The 14,190-nt window shown below is 48.1% G+C and overlaps 3 protein-coding genes across 11 annotated transcripts; 2 read left to right on the top strand and 1 right to left on the bottom strand.

Moving 5' to 3' along the window:
* Positions 1–2,742: 2,742 nt before the first annotated feature.
* LOC120700622 lies at positions 2,743–4,811 on the bottom strand. Its single transcript, XM_039984871.1, has 3 exons — positions 4,724–4,811; positions 3,302–3,648; positions 2,743–3,213 (listed from the first exon to the last, which is right to left on the bottom strand). Exons 1-3 carry the CDS (start codon positions 4,809–4,811, stop codon positions 2,761–2,763), a joined length of 888 nt encoding a protein of 295 aa, XP_039840805.1. The 3' UTR covers positions 2,743–2,760.
* Positions 4,812–5,639: 828 nt separating this feature from the next.
* On the top strand, positions 5,640–7,933 carry LOC120697722 (probable WRKY transcription factor 57). Its single transcript, XM_039981020.1, has 2 exons — positions 5,640–6,397; positions 7,141–7,933. The coding sequence occupies exons 1-2, from the start codon at positions 5,913–5,915 to the stop codon at positions 7,694–7,696; spliced, it is 1,041 nt and encodes a 346-aa protein (XP_039836954.1). The 5' UTR covers positions 5,640–5,912; the 3' UTR covers positions 7,697–7,933.
* A 1,776-nt stretch (positions 7,934–9,709) lies between these two features.
* On the top strand, positions 9,710–14,057 carry LOC120697723. 9 transcript variants are annotated; one of them, XM_039981026.1, is made up of 8 exons: positions 9,732–9,890; positions 10,975–11,124; positions 11,367–11,491; positions 11,671–11,773; positions 11,895–12,380; positions 12,769–13,106; positions 13,322–13,483; positions 13,869–14,057. In XM_039981026.1, the coding sequence occupies exons 2-8, from the start codon at positions 11,007–11,009 to the stop codon at positions 14,040–14,042; spliced, it is 1,506 nt and encodes a 501-aa protein (XP_039836960.1). In that variant the 5' UTR covers positions 9,732–9,890; positions 10,975–11,006; the 3' UTR covers positions 14,043–14,057. The 9 variants fall into 9 exon arrangements, with proteins under 9 accessions (XP_039836956.1, XP_039836960.1, XP_039836964.1 ...); XM_039981030.1 differs by having other exon boundaries at positions 11,028–11,124; XM_039981027.1 differs by having other exon boundaries at positions 9,734–9,890; positions 10,925–11,124; positions 11,901–12,380.
* The last annotated feature ends 133 nt before the right edge of the window (positions 14,058–14,190 follow it).

Here is a 14,190-nt window from a genome sequence, read left to right on the forward strand (position 1 = left end):
AAGATACTGAATCGGTTCAATATGCAAGATTCCAAGAAAGGTTTCTTGCCAATGTCACATGGCATTACTCTAAGCAAGAGTCAGTGTGCTACGACACCTGATGAGCAAAAGAGGATGAGTACGATTCCTTATGCTTCAGCCATAGGGTCGATCATGTATGCTATGCTTTGCACGCGCCCAGATGTTTCCTTTGCTCTAAGTGTTACGAGCAGGTATCAGTCAGATTTCGGTGAACCTCACTGGACAATTGTAAAGAGTATCCTTAAGTACTTGAGAAGAACTAAGGATATGTTCCTAATATTTGGAGGCGAAGATGAGCTCCTTGTAAAGGGTTACACCGATGCTAGTTTTCAAACAGACAAAGATGACTCCAAATCGCAATCCGGTTTTGTTTTCTGCCTCAATGGTGGGGCAGTGAGCTGGAAGAGTTCCAAGCAAGATACGGTGGCTGATTCGACGACAGAGGCCGAGTATATTGCAGCTTCCGAAGCTGCAAAAGAAGCTGTTTGGATCAGAAAGTTTGTTTCTGACTTGGGTGTTGTTCCTAGTGCGTCCAGTCCAGTGGACCTCTATTGTGATAATAGTGGTGCCGTTGAACTAGCAAAGGAGCCTAGAACAACTAAGAAGTCCAGACATATACTGCGAAAGTATCACCTCATCCTTAACTTTGTTGAGAGAGGTGATGTGAAGGTTTGCAAGGTGCACACGGATTCAAACGTTGCTGATCCGTTGACGAAGCCTCTCCCACAATCAAAGCATGAGGCGCACATGAGATCTATGGGTATTAGATACTTACATCAGTGATTCTAGTGTGCGTGGGAGATTTTGTGTCATGAGTATGTTTATGTAATGATAAATAATTGTTATTTGTTCCATGGATGATTATTTTACATTGATTATCAAGTATGTGACTTGTTCGTGAAACTCTTTGTTGAAAATGATATGATTCTAAATTATCCCTAGTTTATGTCGTTGTGTGGGACAACAACGACGTTGAGACTAGCACATGCATTAATTGATGATCATGTTTCACAGATCATGGATATGGAGATATCGGATTAATGATGTGGACATATGTTGGTGAACATGGTGTTGGATTGACCCACTCCAAGACAATGTTGGGATTGTTATTTTGTATGTGCCATCAGTTGTTCTTGAGTGTTATACCTACTGAATCCTTAGACCTGAGATCGCCATTGTTTCTCACTGTGTGTAGTGGTGCATCTTGGGGCTGCTAAACGCTACTCCGTGACTGGGTAGTTACAAAAGCAGCTTACAGGTATGTCATGAAACATGGAATGGGATGTGAGCGGATCAAGATGGAATTTGCCCCTCCTAGATAACGGGAGAGATATCTCTGGGCCCCTCGAGATAGTTGGATTTGAAAGTGCATGGCCATGCTAAAGTGATTAAAGAGTTAATCATGATGATTAAAGGTTAGTTATGAATAGAATTCACTATTAGATCGAGAGAATGGTCGAGCTATCACAAAGGTGGCACGCATCTCGCTTTGAGCTTGACTGGTATCGTGTGGCAAAGGGATCGGTGTATGAGTATATCTATGGTTCGGCCGATATGATCTTTATGTGTATTTGTGAGTCACTATGCCCTGCTAGGTGCCGCTATTGACTTGTGATTCGGAAATGATTTCCGATCACGACCACCTACACATGAACCTAACGGGTCACACACTTAAGGGGTTTGGAATGTTGGAAAGCTTGCATGTATGATTGTCTCTAGTGCAAGTGGGAGATTGTTGGTGATATGCCCAAGAGCCCATCATCACAATACGGTTTAAAGGCCCAAGTGGATATTGATCCAAGAGGGATTAGGGTTACTAATGGGCCTATGAGATAGAAGCACATTAGTACGCCCTATATATATGAGGGAGGGGCTAGGGGGCGATGACCTGAGCCGCGCCACCTCCCTAGCCGCCGCCCCTCCCTCTCTCTCGGCCGCCGCCCTTGCCGTGCGTGCGGTGCTAGCACACCGACGCCCGGCGTTTCATCCCCGTACGTGTGAACTCCGTGGAGGCGCTGCTGCGACTGCTGCGCTGATCGGCTGCTGGGATCAAGTACGAGGAGCTCGGTTCGTGGGACGTGATCGACTACTTCCTCTACATCGACGCGCGACTTCTTCCACTGCGCTGCGCGTCTAGTGGTAACGATCTATGATCTTCTACTCGCAAGTATCTTGGGTTTATGCGATAGTGATGCTAGCGTAGCCTACCCGTTTATCTTCACATCCATCTGCCGCCGCACGCGCCGCGAACGCTGCATCGTCGGCGGCGGCGGTGGCTGTTCCTGGTTCCCATATCCATCGTCCGGTACTCCGGTACGCATCCCGCCAGGCGCCAGCGCCGAAAAGCCCCCGCGCCCGTTCACACCCACCGCGCCGCGGCGCGCGCGCGGGGGGAATATGCATGGCACGGCCGGGGCCGGGTCGATCGGTCCCGCCGCGCGCGCGGCGTGCCGTGCCCAATTCAGCGCCAGGGCAGACCGGGGTGGCACGCGACTGGCCGCTCCAGTTGTACGATCGCGCGGTGTAGTGGCAAGCGTCTCCCTGTCTCGTTGCAAGCTCGAATTAGTAGTAGAGTAATCAGGATTGAGTTTTGCTCCAGTGGACCCTTTCATGAAGTCTGCACGAATATTAAAGCACCTGACATTTAGTTTTATTTTTTTCCTGAGTGGGTTTGTTTGGGCCTGGCCCTACTCGTGCCAACAACGTCATTAGGCACAGAATCATCAACGTTAAAAACATTCATAAGCAGCATAACTCCTGAAGTGAAACGATAGCACATAGAAGCTGCAAGTCATATACACAAGACATCAGCTTGTAGCGGTTTGCCACATTTCTGATGTTGCGAAAGTCCCCCATCGACTTCCTGATGTCACTTGCAGTGAATCCCGTCCGAGAACCAAATATCCATGCCGAGTTATCTCGCAGTTGGCTTGAGGAAAAGGCAAGAAACTCCAAGTGCTTGACACCAATACTGATGCCATTTGAAATGACTGACAGAACTCTAGTATAAAGAGCCATTCTCCAGGCATCGTTTCCAGAAGCAGAAAGAGGTGATAAATCAATTGATCGGAGCTTCTCACAGTCCTCATCAACAAATGAAATCCGAAGCAAGTTATCTAAATCAGCAGAGGGAGCCGAAATCCCGATGTGGAGAGGGAGCCGCCGCCGCTCCGTCTGCCTTGACTCGGCGATCTGCAGAAAATGGCGAAAGGTCCAACTGTGAGGGGGGATGGAGAGGAAAACGGGCATGGATGAAACAGCGAGGCAGCCGCCACAGCACCTGACCAAACAGGATCGGGGAGAGCCGCCGCCATCGCTGCAGTCCGCAGGTGAGAAGAATGGCGAGGCCTTCGCGAGAAGAACGGAACCTGACTCCTCCGTTGCAGGCAGCGACTACTACGTGGGTAGCAGCCCTTGATTCGCCGACGCCGCCGCGCCTGATGAAAACGGATCGGAAAGATGGGGGGACTTGCCGCCACCGGTGCCGGCCGCCGGACGCGAGAAAAAGAAAACGTGAAGGAGCAGCGGACGGAGGGGGCAAAGCCGCCGCGGGCAGAACGGACTTGTTGAATCTGACCTGGTACTGGCTATTGGACTTGGACCGTGTCTCAATTGGCACGGGTAGGGCTGGGCCCAAACAAACCCACTCAAAAAAAAATTAAAATTAAATGTCAGGTGCTTTAATATTCGTGCAAATTTTATGGAAAAGTCCACCGGAGTAAAACTCATCAGGATTTCGTTAACAGGATGGAGCGGGAGGTGGTGACACGGCACGGATGGAGATAGCAAGGAAGCTCGGCGATTTTCTGTGTCCACAAGAAGCTTCTTTATTAGTGCAAAACAGGCGTAGCGGATTGCTTTTGGGTGACCTCACCTTGGGTTCGAGGTCTTTGCTTGCTTTGGCAGGTAAATGGCAATATCAAATGGATTTTGTTTGATTTATTGGGGGAGTCGCTGATCGAGAACCCAACGTGCTGCTGGTGGCCGCCGGCCGTGGCACCGCTGATGGAAGTGGAGGAGATGAGCGCTGCCGTGATTCTTGTGCATCAACTCGTCGATGGCCAGCACATTGCCATCCAGTGAGCTTACTGCACCAGCGCTCCTGGCGGACTCAGGGTTTACAAAACCGGTCCGGTCCGGTTTCGGTTTGGGCCGGTACCAAACGGCCCAAATTCAAAATTCAAATTTGAATTCAAAAAATTGAAAAATTTCTAAAAATACTTCAAGGTGCGACGAATCTAATGGTGTCAAATTTTCTCAAAAATTCGTTCATTTAACATACTTTTCGAGCATTTAAAGTTAAACAAAAAAATGAGACGACCCATTAAGGCCCACTTGGTAAACCGGTCAAACCGGCCGGTATACCGTTCCAAACTGGTTACACATGTGATTTTAAATTTGGATTTGAATTAAAACTGGTCAAACCGGCCGGTAAATCGGTCTAACTGGCCGGTATACCGGTACGAACCTACCGGTTGAACTGAGTTTTTTGAATTCAAATTTGAATTCGACCGGTACCGACCGGTTTCCGGCCAAACTGGACCGGTATACCGGTACCGGACCCCAGCGGTTTGGCCGGTCCGGTCGGTAAATGAAACCCTGGGCGGACTGTGGCAGTGGCGCGTGGTGGTCCAGCAGTCCTGCACGTACGGTCACTCTGCTAGAGCATCACAGCTGCGATAGCGGCATAGACGTTAGGCACCGTCTTTGTCAGAGACCTGATGAGCACGAGAGCCCAAGGCGGAGACTATATGCTCGCGCTTCTGCTTGACCGTGCGAGAGGCCGCCATCTTGCTCAGCCATCATATTGAATCCACCTGTTGCTTGTAGCCTCTCCACTGATGGAGATGAGATGGGGAGGACATGAGCAACAACGAGGGAACGATGTGAGATAGCGTTGTTGATTGGAATCGTGAAGGGACGAGAGTGTGGCCGTTTGAGACTCGAGAACATCGAGACGCAGTCTGCTCCTATGGGCTGTGTGCTTGATTTCGGCCATAGATGAAAGATCCAACGGTGGAGAAATAATGGTGACGTGGCCCAATCTCCTGCTCGAGCTGATGGGGCAGATTTCGTTTGGTAGAGACATGGTTCCTGTCAAACTGCTAGTGCCAAAATAAGAAGAGAAAGAATCCAGAGACACCAAACTTGTGTGCTTGAGGAAATATCTTGTCAATCAACGAGCTAATCGTGGGCAGCGCAGTGTGCGCACGCTCCTGACCCGTGCCAAACCTCGTCTGCCCCGGCCGGTTCACGCCTAACTCATCGAGCTAACTGGAGGGAAAAAAAATGTGCAGCAATGCAATCCATCTGGCAAGGTGAATGTACGGACGCGAGCCATGTAATGATCACGGTGGTGAAATTTGCGCCTGTCCTCGCCGAAAAGGATCGCGAGTTGGGCAGAGCCAGATCCAGTGATCCATCCATCCATGGGTCGACAAGCCTAGTCGTGTACCGCCCCTTCTCCACGTGTTGCTCAAGGAAGACGCGCCGGTGTGCCGCCCGGCCGGCACCATTCACATGCCGGAACGCGAGCGCGCGCGTCTGGTCCCCGGAGGCGTACGCGTGCGTGCGTGGCATGGACAGCGCGCAGCGCGCGAAAGCATAGGTTAACCACATGTAAACTTATTTATTATATTTATATAATACAAATTGCATGCAGATGGGATTAAGAAATGATCCAAGAAGAGGCCAGAATACACTACACGGCAGTTATCAAATTTGGCTACCAGTTATTCCAATCCAAATATATAAAAATCCAAGAGCCCCGGCTCTCTCTCTCTCTCTCTCTCGAGCGGCGAAGACTTCAAGTTCAACGCTTCTCTCGTTCAGTCCAAAGCCCCCCTCCCATAATCCCATTGCACACACTTGACTAGCTCTCCTCGATCGTCATGTCTGCTGGAGCAGGAGCTGGAGGCCATGGTGGGGGCCTCTACGGGGATCCTGCTGCCGCTGCCGCCGCCGACCACTTCGCCGCCTTCGACCACGACGACTTCTTCTTCCAGAGATCGCCGTGCGCCGGCGAAGGAGGCGGCAGCGGCGATGGGCTGACGACGAGCATCACGGACTACCTGCAGGGCTTCCTGGACCCCGCGGGGGTGGGTGCGCACCTCGACGCGCCGTGCCGCTTCGGCGACGCCGCCGTGAAGCAGGGAATGAAGAAGGTCACCGTGCAGTCGGTCCGCCCTGACGGCCAGGCCGGTGCGCCGGTCACGCCGAACTCGTCGGTGCTGTCGTCGTCCAGCTGCGAGGCAGGAGGTGCCGACGAGGAGCCGCGTCGCCGGTCCAAGGCAGGTAGGCCGGAGGAGGAGGAGGAAGAGGAGGAGGAGGAGGAGATCGATGGTGACGAGGGATCTGCCGCCGATCGGAACTGCAAGTAAGTCTACAATTTATTCTTTTTTTTAGTGGGTCTGCAATTTATTCTGGTGCAAAGGCAAAACTATTTGCACGATCTTCTTGTTGAATACTACTATATCACAATCACAGTTACTTGATCAGAACATCATGGGGACAAATAAAAGAAGTTTCGTTTTCAAGGGCTGCATCTTTCTCTTCTTTTTTATCTGAGCAAAAAAAGATCATGTTTGTGTGTATACCGGCCGGTGTGAACACATGGGTTAGGGTTTGCTACCTAACTTGACCGACAAACAAGGTTCTTAGGCTCACTCCAATTGCATTAGAAAAGGCACATGATCCAGACAAATCGGAGTAAACTGCACTTCCCCCCACCACTCATGAATATACTACAAGCATTCATTTTTTGCGTGGTACTTATTATATTCATCAAAATCAAGTTCTATTTGACCGGTCTATTCTTCTCACACGCTGCATCATCTATAGCTGCAAAAACAATGCATAGTTTATAAGAGGGACAGTTTGCAATTTGTATCTAGCTACGTATAATTTACAAAATGATTAGCTATAATTTGTATCCGACGACTAATTATTTGTAGACTAGCTGATCATCGATGTCAATCGGTGATTCATCAGGACCCCACAATGATCGAAACTAATCATTTTCTGCAGTTGGGAGTAGTGTGACCTGTCGTCCTTGGCCTTCTTGCTGATGCATGTACAGCACACTCACTGACCATGTTTAATTCCTTCACCCACGAGCAGGAGGAGCAAAGAGAAGAAGGCGAGAGGCGAGAAGAGGCCGCGGGGGCCCCGCGTGGCGTTCATGACCAAGAGCGAGGTCGACCACCTCGTGGACGGCTACCGGTGGCGCAAGTATGGCCAGAAGGCCGTCAAGAACAGCTCGTACCCGAGGAGCTACTACCGCTGCACGGCGGCGCGGTGCGGGGTGAAGAAGCGGGTGGAGCGCTCGCACCAGGACCCCTCCACGGTGATCACCACGTACGAGGGGCAGCACACGCACCCGAGCCCCGCCAGCCTCCTCATCAGGGGCGGCGGCGGCGGCGGGGCCTACGCGCCGCCGCCGCCGCTTGCTGGGCTTGGATTCCGCCCCGACCTGCGGGCGATGATCGACAACTGCCCTCACGCCACGCGCATGACGACGCCCGGCAGCTTACTTCTACCTCCAGCAGCCGGCGGCCTGCTCCAGCCGACGCCGCCTCGCGTACTTCAGGAGCACCGCCGCTCGTCTTCGCATCTGGGTGGGTACGGCGGCGTGCTGGACATCATTCCGTCGGAGCCGGGCAGCGAGCGTGCATGAGCATTGCTGATTTTTCCAGGCCGGCGTATAGAAGTACTGAAATGAAGTGTTTCTCTTTCTTTCTTTCTTTCTTTTTTTTTCTGAGGTGAGGCTTGAGTGCAATGGAAATGTAGACTGAGATGAAGTATCGCACGAATGGTTTCATATGTAGGCGTGTATGCACCATCTGATATTGGCGCCTTCAATTCCGTTGGACTAATTAATTACTGCATTATTCTAAATTTATTGGTCAATTTAGCTTTGTCTCAAATCAAACTTTGATTGAGTTTATAGAAAAAAGTACAAGCAGCTACATCAATTTAGTTTCATTAAATTGATCCTAATGTTTATTTGATATTTTCGCAAAAAATATATGTTTTCTATACTAATAGTTAAAATCACAGAGGGTTTGACTTTATAACAAAACTGAAGTGATCAATACTTTGGAACGATGTGAGAAAAAAAAAGTACAAGCAGCTACAGCATCAATATTTTCATTAAACTGAAGTCTCTTACATATCTTATCGTTAATTGCTTGCTGCGCCCGTAAATATTGCAATTTGCTAAAGATAGCACCATTTAGAAGGCAGCCTAATAGGGTTGGTTGCTTGCTGCGCCTGTAAATCACAACACCCTATTAAAGATAGCACCATTTAGAAGGCAGCCTAATCGCAATTTGCTAAGAAGAGAGATACTTCTTTTGTCTCTTTTCGGCTTATTTTGACTTATTCCGATCTATTCTCTCCCACATAATACTATTGAATCAGCTGATTTTTTACGAGCCGAACATAGATTTACATTCTTTTACAAACTTGGCAAAATTTCATTTCATAGATTATTATCGTTCAAAACGACTCGTATACTATTTTGGTCTTATTATTATGGAAGAAGTCCATTTTTGACCATCTAACTATTGTTCAAGTTTAGTTTTGGCCATCGAACAGCAAAACCAAAAATATTTGGCCACTCAACTCTTAAAACCGTTCATTTTTTGCCATCAGGTGGTTTTGGTGGGTGGTTTTGCTGACGTGGACGCCACGTGGCAGTGGGACCTACTCGTCAGCATTTTCTCTCTCCGCTCTGTTTCTTCACTCCGCTCCTCCCTCTCCACGGCCATTTGACCGGCTCGATTTGGCGGGACCCGATGCAGGAGGAGCAGGAGAGCATCACTACGAGCTCTGCGCGTGTCGGGAGCCCGCCATGGGAGAGGAAGAGTGTTGGGGAAGGTGAGGGAGCCGCCCATGCTCGGCTGGTGAAGCCGCCGGAGCCGTCCTGAGGGCCTGCGTCGCCGCCCTGCACTCCCAGGCCGCCCGCGCCTGGAGAAGAGGAGCTCCACCCACTCCTTTGCCGCGTCGCCCGTCGAAATCCGCTACCTGCGCCGTCGGTCAATGCCCCGCGGTGCCCGCTCAGTTGCCCACACGTGCATCGCCTGGAATCCGCCGCGCCGCCACCACCGGCAGATTCAATCACGGGAGGGGGAGAGGAGGCCGCCTAGCTACCGAATCTGGGCCGGGATTGACCGCCGCCGCCGCCGCTATCACGGGGATGCCGACGGCTGTCGGTAGAGAAGAGAGGATAAAGAAGAAAGAGAGAGAGGAGAGAAGAAAAGGATGAGAGAGAGGAGATAGAAGGGCTGGCTGTGGGTCCTACTGCCACGTGGCGTCCACGTCAGCAAAACCACCCACCAAAACCACCAGATGGCTAAAAATGAACGGTTTTAAGAGTTGAGTGGCCAAACATTTCTGGTTTTGCGGTTCGATGGCCAAAATCAAACTTGGACAATAGTTGGATGGTCAAAAATGGATTTTTTCTAGTATTATTATGCAGCTCAATGTTGTACTTCAACGTCCTTGATGCACAGTAGCGCAAGCACGGTCCACGTGTGCTCATCCCCACCGTGAAAATCAAACACTCCCCCCTTGCTTGGTCTGGGTCCGCTCCGGTCAACAGAGCGCGCGCGCGCACCGGCACGCTTCCATGTGGGACCGGAAGTCATCGTTCCACTTGTCAGTCTCGGTAAGCTAGATTGGAGAGCGGAGCGGCGACCGTATACATTCCTCGGTGCGGTGAGTCCCCCTCTGCTTCTCCGCGCTTCCCCTCGCTCGCCTCGTCTCTCTGAGCCTCGGCGCCGAGGGGGAGTCGTCGCCGACGGCGGCCAGGGAGCGCGGGGGCGCCAGCAGAGGGGGCGCCAGAACGCGAGCGACGAGCTGTTTCGGTGAGCGTCCCCTCCCGTTTACCCCTCCCCTCCCCTCCCCTCCCCTCCCCGGCTCCTCCCATGTCGAGCGGTATTTTTGCTTGCCGCATCTTGATTCGCTGCTGATTTCCCCCGGTTCTGCTCGTCTCGACGGTGATTTGGGATCCGTGAGCTCTTGTTTTCAGTATTTTGCGAGCGTATAGCATGCGGTTTCGTCTAATCGATAGTTCCTGCTCGAACGACGAATCGAACTGTCGCGTACTATTAGATTGGTTTTTTTTTGTTCACTTGTTGATGCTAAATTTGAAATCCGAACGCGTGGTTTGAGTGCCGGGCGGAGTGGGGAAAGGAAGGGCGTCTGGACTGGGTCTCACCTGTTTCTGGAGACCAGAGAGAAACTTTGACTTGGAACGCGAGAAGAAATCGCGCGTTTTGACGTGGTCTTAGGGAGTTGGTTGTTCCAACTTCCAAGTCGCGAGGCGGTCTCCGGCGAAGCTGCGCTAGTTTCTGCTCTGAACTACTTGCCCGGTCTATAGCTTAATAGCTAACACGACAGAATAAGGGCAATGATGAATGTGTAGATGATGCTAGGTTGGTTACATGCATTGGTTGGGTGGCTCCCTAGTCAAATCAAGGTCTGGTGCACCGCCCACCACCACCCACCACAATCCATGGAGGATCATCGAGTAGCTGAGGCCCCAGGGATAAACATTTTCTAAACTCCTTTTCTTTTCCAAGATATGTCCTGATAAGAACAGCCTTAAGCACTTCATTTTATTTTTTGCTTATCAGGTTTTCCTTAGACTATATATCACCTAATTTCTTTCAATGTACACAACATTAGTCCTGCTAAGATGGAATGAGTATGTACATTAGATTTCAACAGAATTAAGTCTTTTGTCAAAGATATTGCGCATAACATTAAAATTACTTTTTACTTTTTAAAAAAAGATATAAGTTAAATATTTTCTTTCTAGTACCTCATCTGCCTTTAGCACATAGATAGTTTGCTAGTTCAAATCTTGACTAATTTCAAGTGATGTTTATGTCAGCAGTTGGTCTTTTTTCTACTGGAATTGCAGTTCTTTCAACATGCCTTTTGCAGTTGTCCATTAAGGAAGAATAGAATGTTAAAGAATGGACTGTTTAGGAACGCAGGAACCCCATTCAACTGGTATATCTACAGGACTTTTGGAAGATCATCATTATCAAAAGACTACGTTGGACCAAACATCAAGGGAAAACCAGCAAAATGGTAAGCACAAATCCACTGTGCTAGTCTCAGCTTAATGTTTTCCAACTCCCAGAATCCTTCTTGGAGAACATATGAATCCTTACTATATTGCTATGGAACTAAAAATATGTACTGTGGTTGCGCCAAAATAAAACGTTCCCAGAGAAATAAGGCCATGTAACAGAAATCATGCATATCCAATAAAATAGTAATATGTGTCCCCTATTTTCATAACTACAATGCTACATTGATGTTCACTGCAGGACGTTCCAGTAATGAAGCATCAAAACATAATATTGGAATCTCTGAAGTCCATTTCTCATGGGATGATTCTAGTGCAGCGATGACCAATTTACATCCACTCTTACCATGTGATTATGGATCATTGGTAATTACTTTTATTTTTCATTTTTACTTCTTTTCATGGTACATCTAGCATTTCTCCACATGACAAACGTTTCTTATGCTATTTAATAGAAAAGTAAGCTGAATTTTTGCAGTTTTTCATTTGGTATGGCCATATTTACTTCCTGAAGTATACACCATTAAACCATGTGTGGTTTTCAGGTTCATACACTGGCACCTTGCTGCTCAGACTCTGAAACTGTGTTCTCATCTAATTGGAAACAGAATAATCCTCAGTCAAAAGAAATGTATCACAGTGGTGAAGGTTATCCCAATTCTGTTTTTTCCATCCATAATGATTTTGATTGTCAAGTTTTTCTTGACCGTAATCTGTTTCGTAGGTCGACAGTGCAATGATTTCTTTTTTTTTTTGCCCGTCATTGCAGCAACAGATGACAACTCTGAGTTTCTTCAGCTAATTTTTAGTGACACTTACGAAGGGAACAGTTCAAGTGAACTGCAAATTTGGGATGTTTTGGACCTGTATTTCCCTGAAAGCATTGCTGCTGTTCAATTCAATACTCTGATGGGTTTTGGAAATGATGATTGTACTCCTTATAATGAGTGTGTGGATGCTGCTGATATGGTAGAGATGAGCATTTCTCCCCCATCTCCAGACAGGGACGCAGATGATGCTAATTGCAGGGTTCCAGTTGATTACACTAGCTTTTATCTTCAAAATAAACCACCAGATTCAGATAATGAGTGCAGCTCTGCCTCTTGCATCGTGACAGGATATGAATGTACTGATAATCAAGAGCTACCTATAGGTCTTCTGAATTTAATGGACATTGGATCACCAGGCGATTCAGATGACTTATCCAGACCATTATTGACCACAAAAAACATCATGCTTGTGCTGGATCTGGATGGTAAGCTGACTTATCTTTAATTCTGCAAAGTGCAAACCTTATAGTTAGAAAGGTCTCCAGTCTCATGATTTTTCTTTTTGGAGGGACATTGTCCAATGATTTTAGGTTAGTTTGCATTCAATATTTTCTTTTTAATTTTGTTTAAACATTTTGAGCTAGAGAAGTAGAGGTTACGATATAGCTTGATGTTGAATTTCTGACCCAGATATCTTTGATAAAAAAATGTCCATTTTAGTGGCTTCTTATCTGTCCCCTCGATAGGGGAATTGTTGTGTCCTAAAACAGGCTCTCCTGAATCGGCTGTGATCTCAGCATTTTTAGTTTCGCAGCTAATCATTTTTAGTTTTAGCTACAGCTGTGTAATAGTTTAACCATTTCTCCTTTGCAGAAACCCTTGTCCATTCAAAGTTACAACCCTGTGATAATTTTGACTTCACCCTTCAAGTTTTCTTTAATATGGAAGATCATACTATATATGTGAGGCGGAGACCTCACCTCGAGATGTTCCTTCACCGTGTTGCTCAGATGTTTGAGGTTGTCATTTTCACAGCTAGTGAAAGTGTTTATGCTGAACCTCTATTAGATAAACTCGACCCAGACCGGAAACTGATTTCACGCCGTTTTTACCGTGAATCTTGTACCTTTTCCAATGGTAGCTACACGAAGGACCTAACAATTTTCGGAGTTGACTTGGCAAAAGTTGTGATAGTTGACAATACTCCACAGGTAAAATTTTACAATCAGATGTGAATGTATATTTCGTCACCAAATGTTTTCGGTTATATAGTTTTTGACCACATGAATTCTGGTTTAAAACTTATTTCGTTAGACCTAAAGTTTCCGTTCTTCCATCTGTGGTACATACAGGTTGTAGTTTCACCTGATTCTTTCTAAGATGTTTTACATGGTGTTGGACCGTGCAAGGCTAACATTTTCTTCAGGTCTTCCAACTGCAGGTCAACAATGGGATACCCATAAAGAGCTGGTTTGATGACCCGGCAGATGTTGAGTTGATGGAACTGCTTCAATTCCTTGCGACCCTCGTCGACGCAAAGGATGTTCGACCAATCATCTCGAAGAACTTCAACAACAAACCTGAACTGGTAGGATCAGATCAGATAAAGTAAAAGTTTGCTCCCTGTTCGTTTGAGAACCTCCATTTCTGCATCCAGGTCATTCTGGGGTTCAGGCAATTCTTGAGTAATTAGGTATAGAATCTACACACAGCGTTCATGAATCATGATATGTTGTTAGTAGTTACAGATAGGATGGGAAAAGCCATAGTCACTGCCATGGCATTGCATGGTTCCTTAGTTTCATGTATTGCAGAGCTACAGAAACTAAATTACGAGACATTACCTTGTGAATCAAATTTTGATTGCTCAACGATATCTAGTCATTCTAGCCGAATGGTTTTCTGCGGATACAAATTAAACACCTTAAATTTAGATTTCGGACATTCTGCTGCGAACTCTGTCATCAACGCAGGAATGTTCCGAGGACCGGGATCCTGGTGGCACCACTCGACCTGCCGGCCTGACGGCCTCTTGCGTCACAGCGTCACTCGTACGCCTACGGCCTACCCTGCACTCCCCTCACAGCCGGTGGTCTTGCGTGGCCGGCCGGCCTCTCTCGGTTTTCAGGCCGTTGTCGTCGTCCTAGACTTCTATAGTTGCTCCCGTCACTGCTCGTGGGGGTTTGCAGAAGAGGAAAGCGACAAGCTCGACGCGTTGCTGGCCAACATCCTGCCATGTGGACCACGGAACCGCGTTAAAAGCTGCACCAGCCCAGCATCGGTGTTCAGCGCGAC

The sequence above is a fragment of the Panicum virgatum genome, chromosome 3K (genome assembly GCF_016808335.1).
Source record: "Panicum virgatum strain AP13 chromosome 3K, P.virgatum_v5, whole genome shotgun sequence".
NCBI lineage: Eukaryota > Viridiplantae > Streptophyta > Magnoliopsida > Poales > Poaceae > Panicum > Panicum virgatum.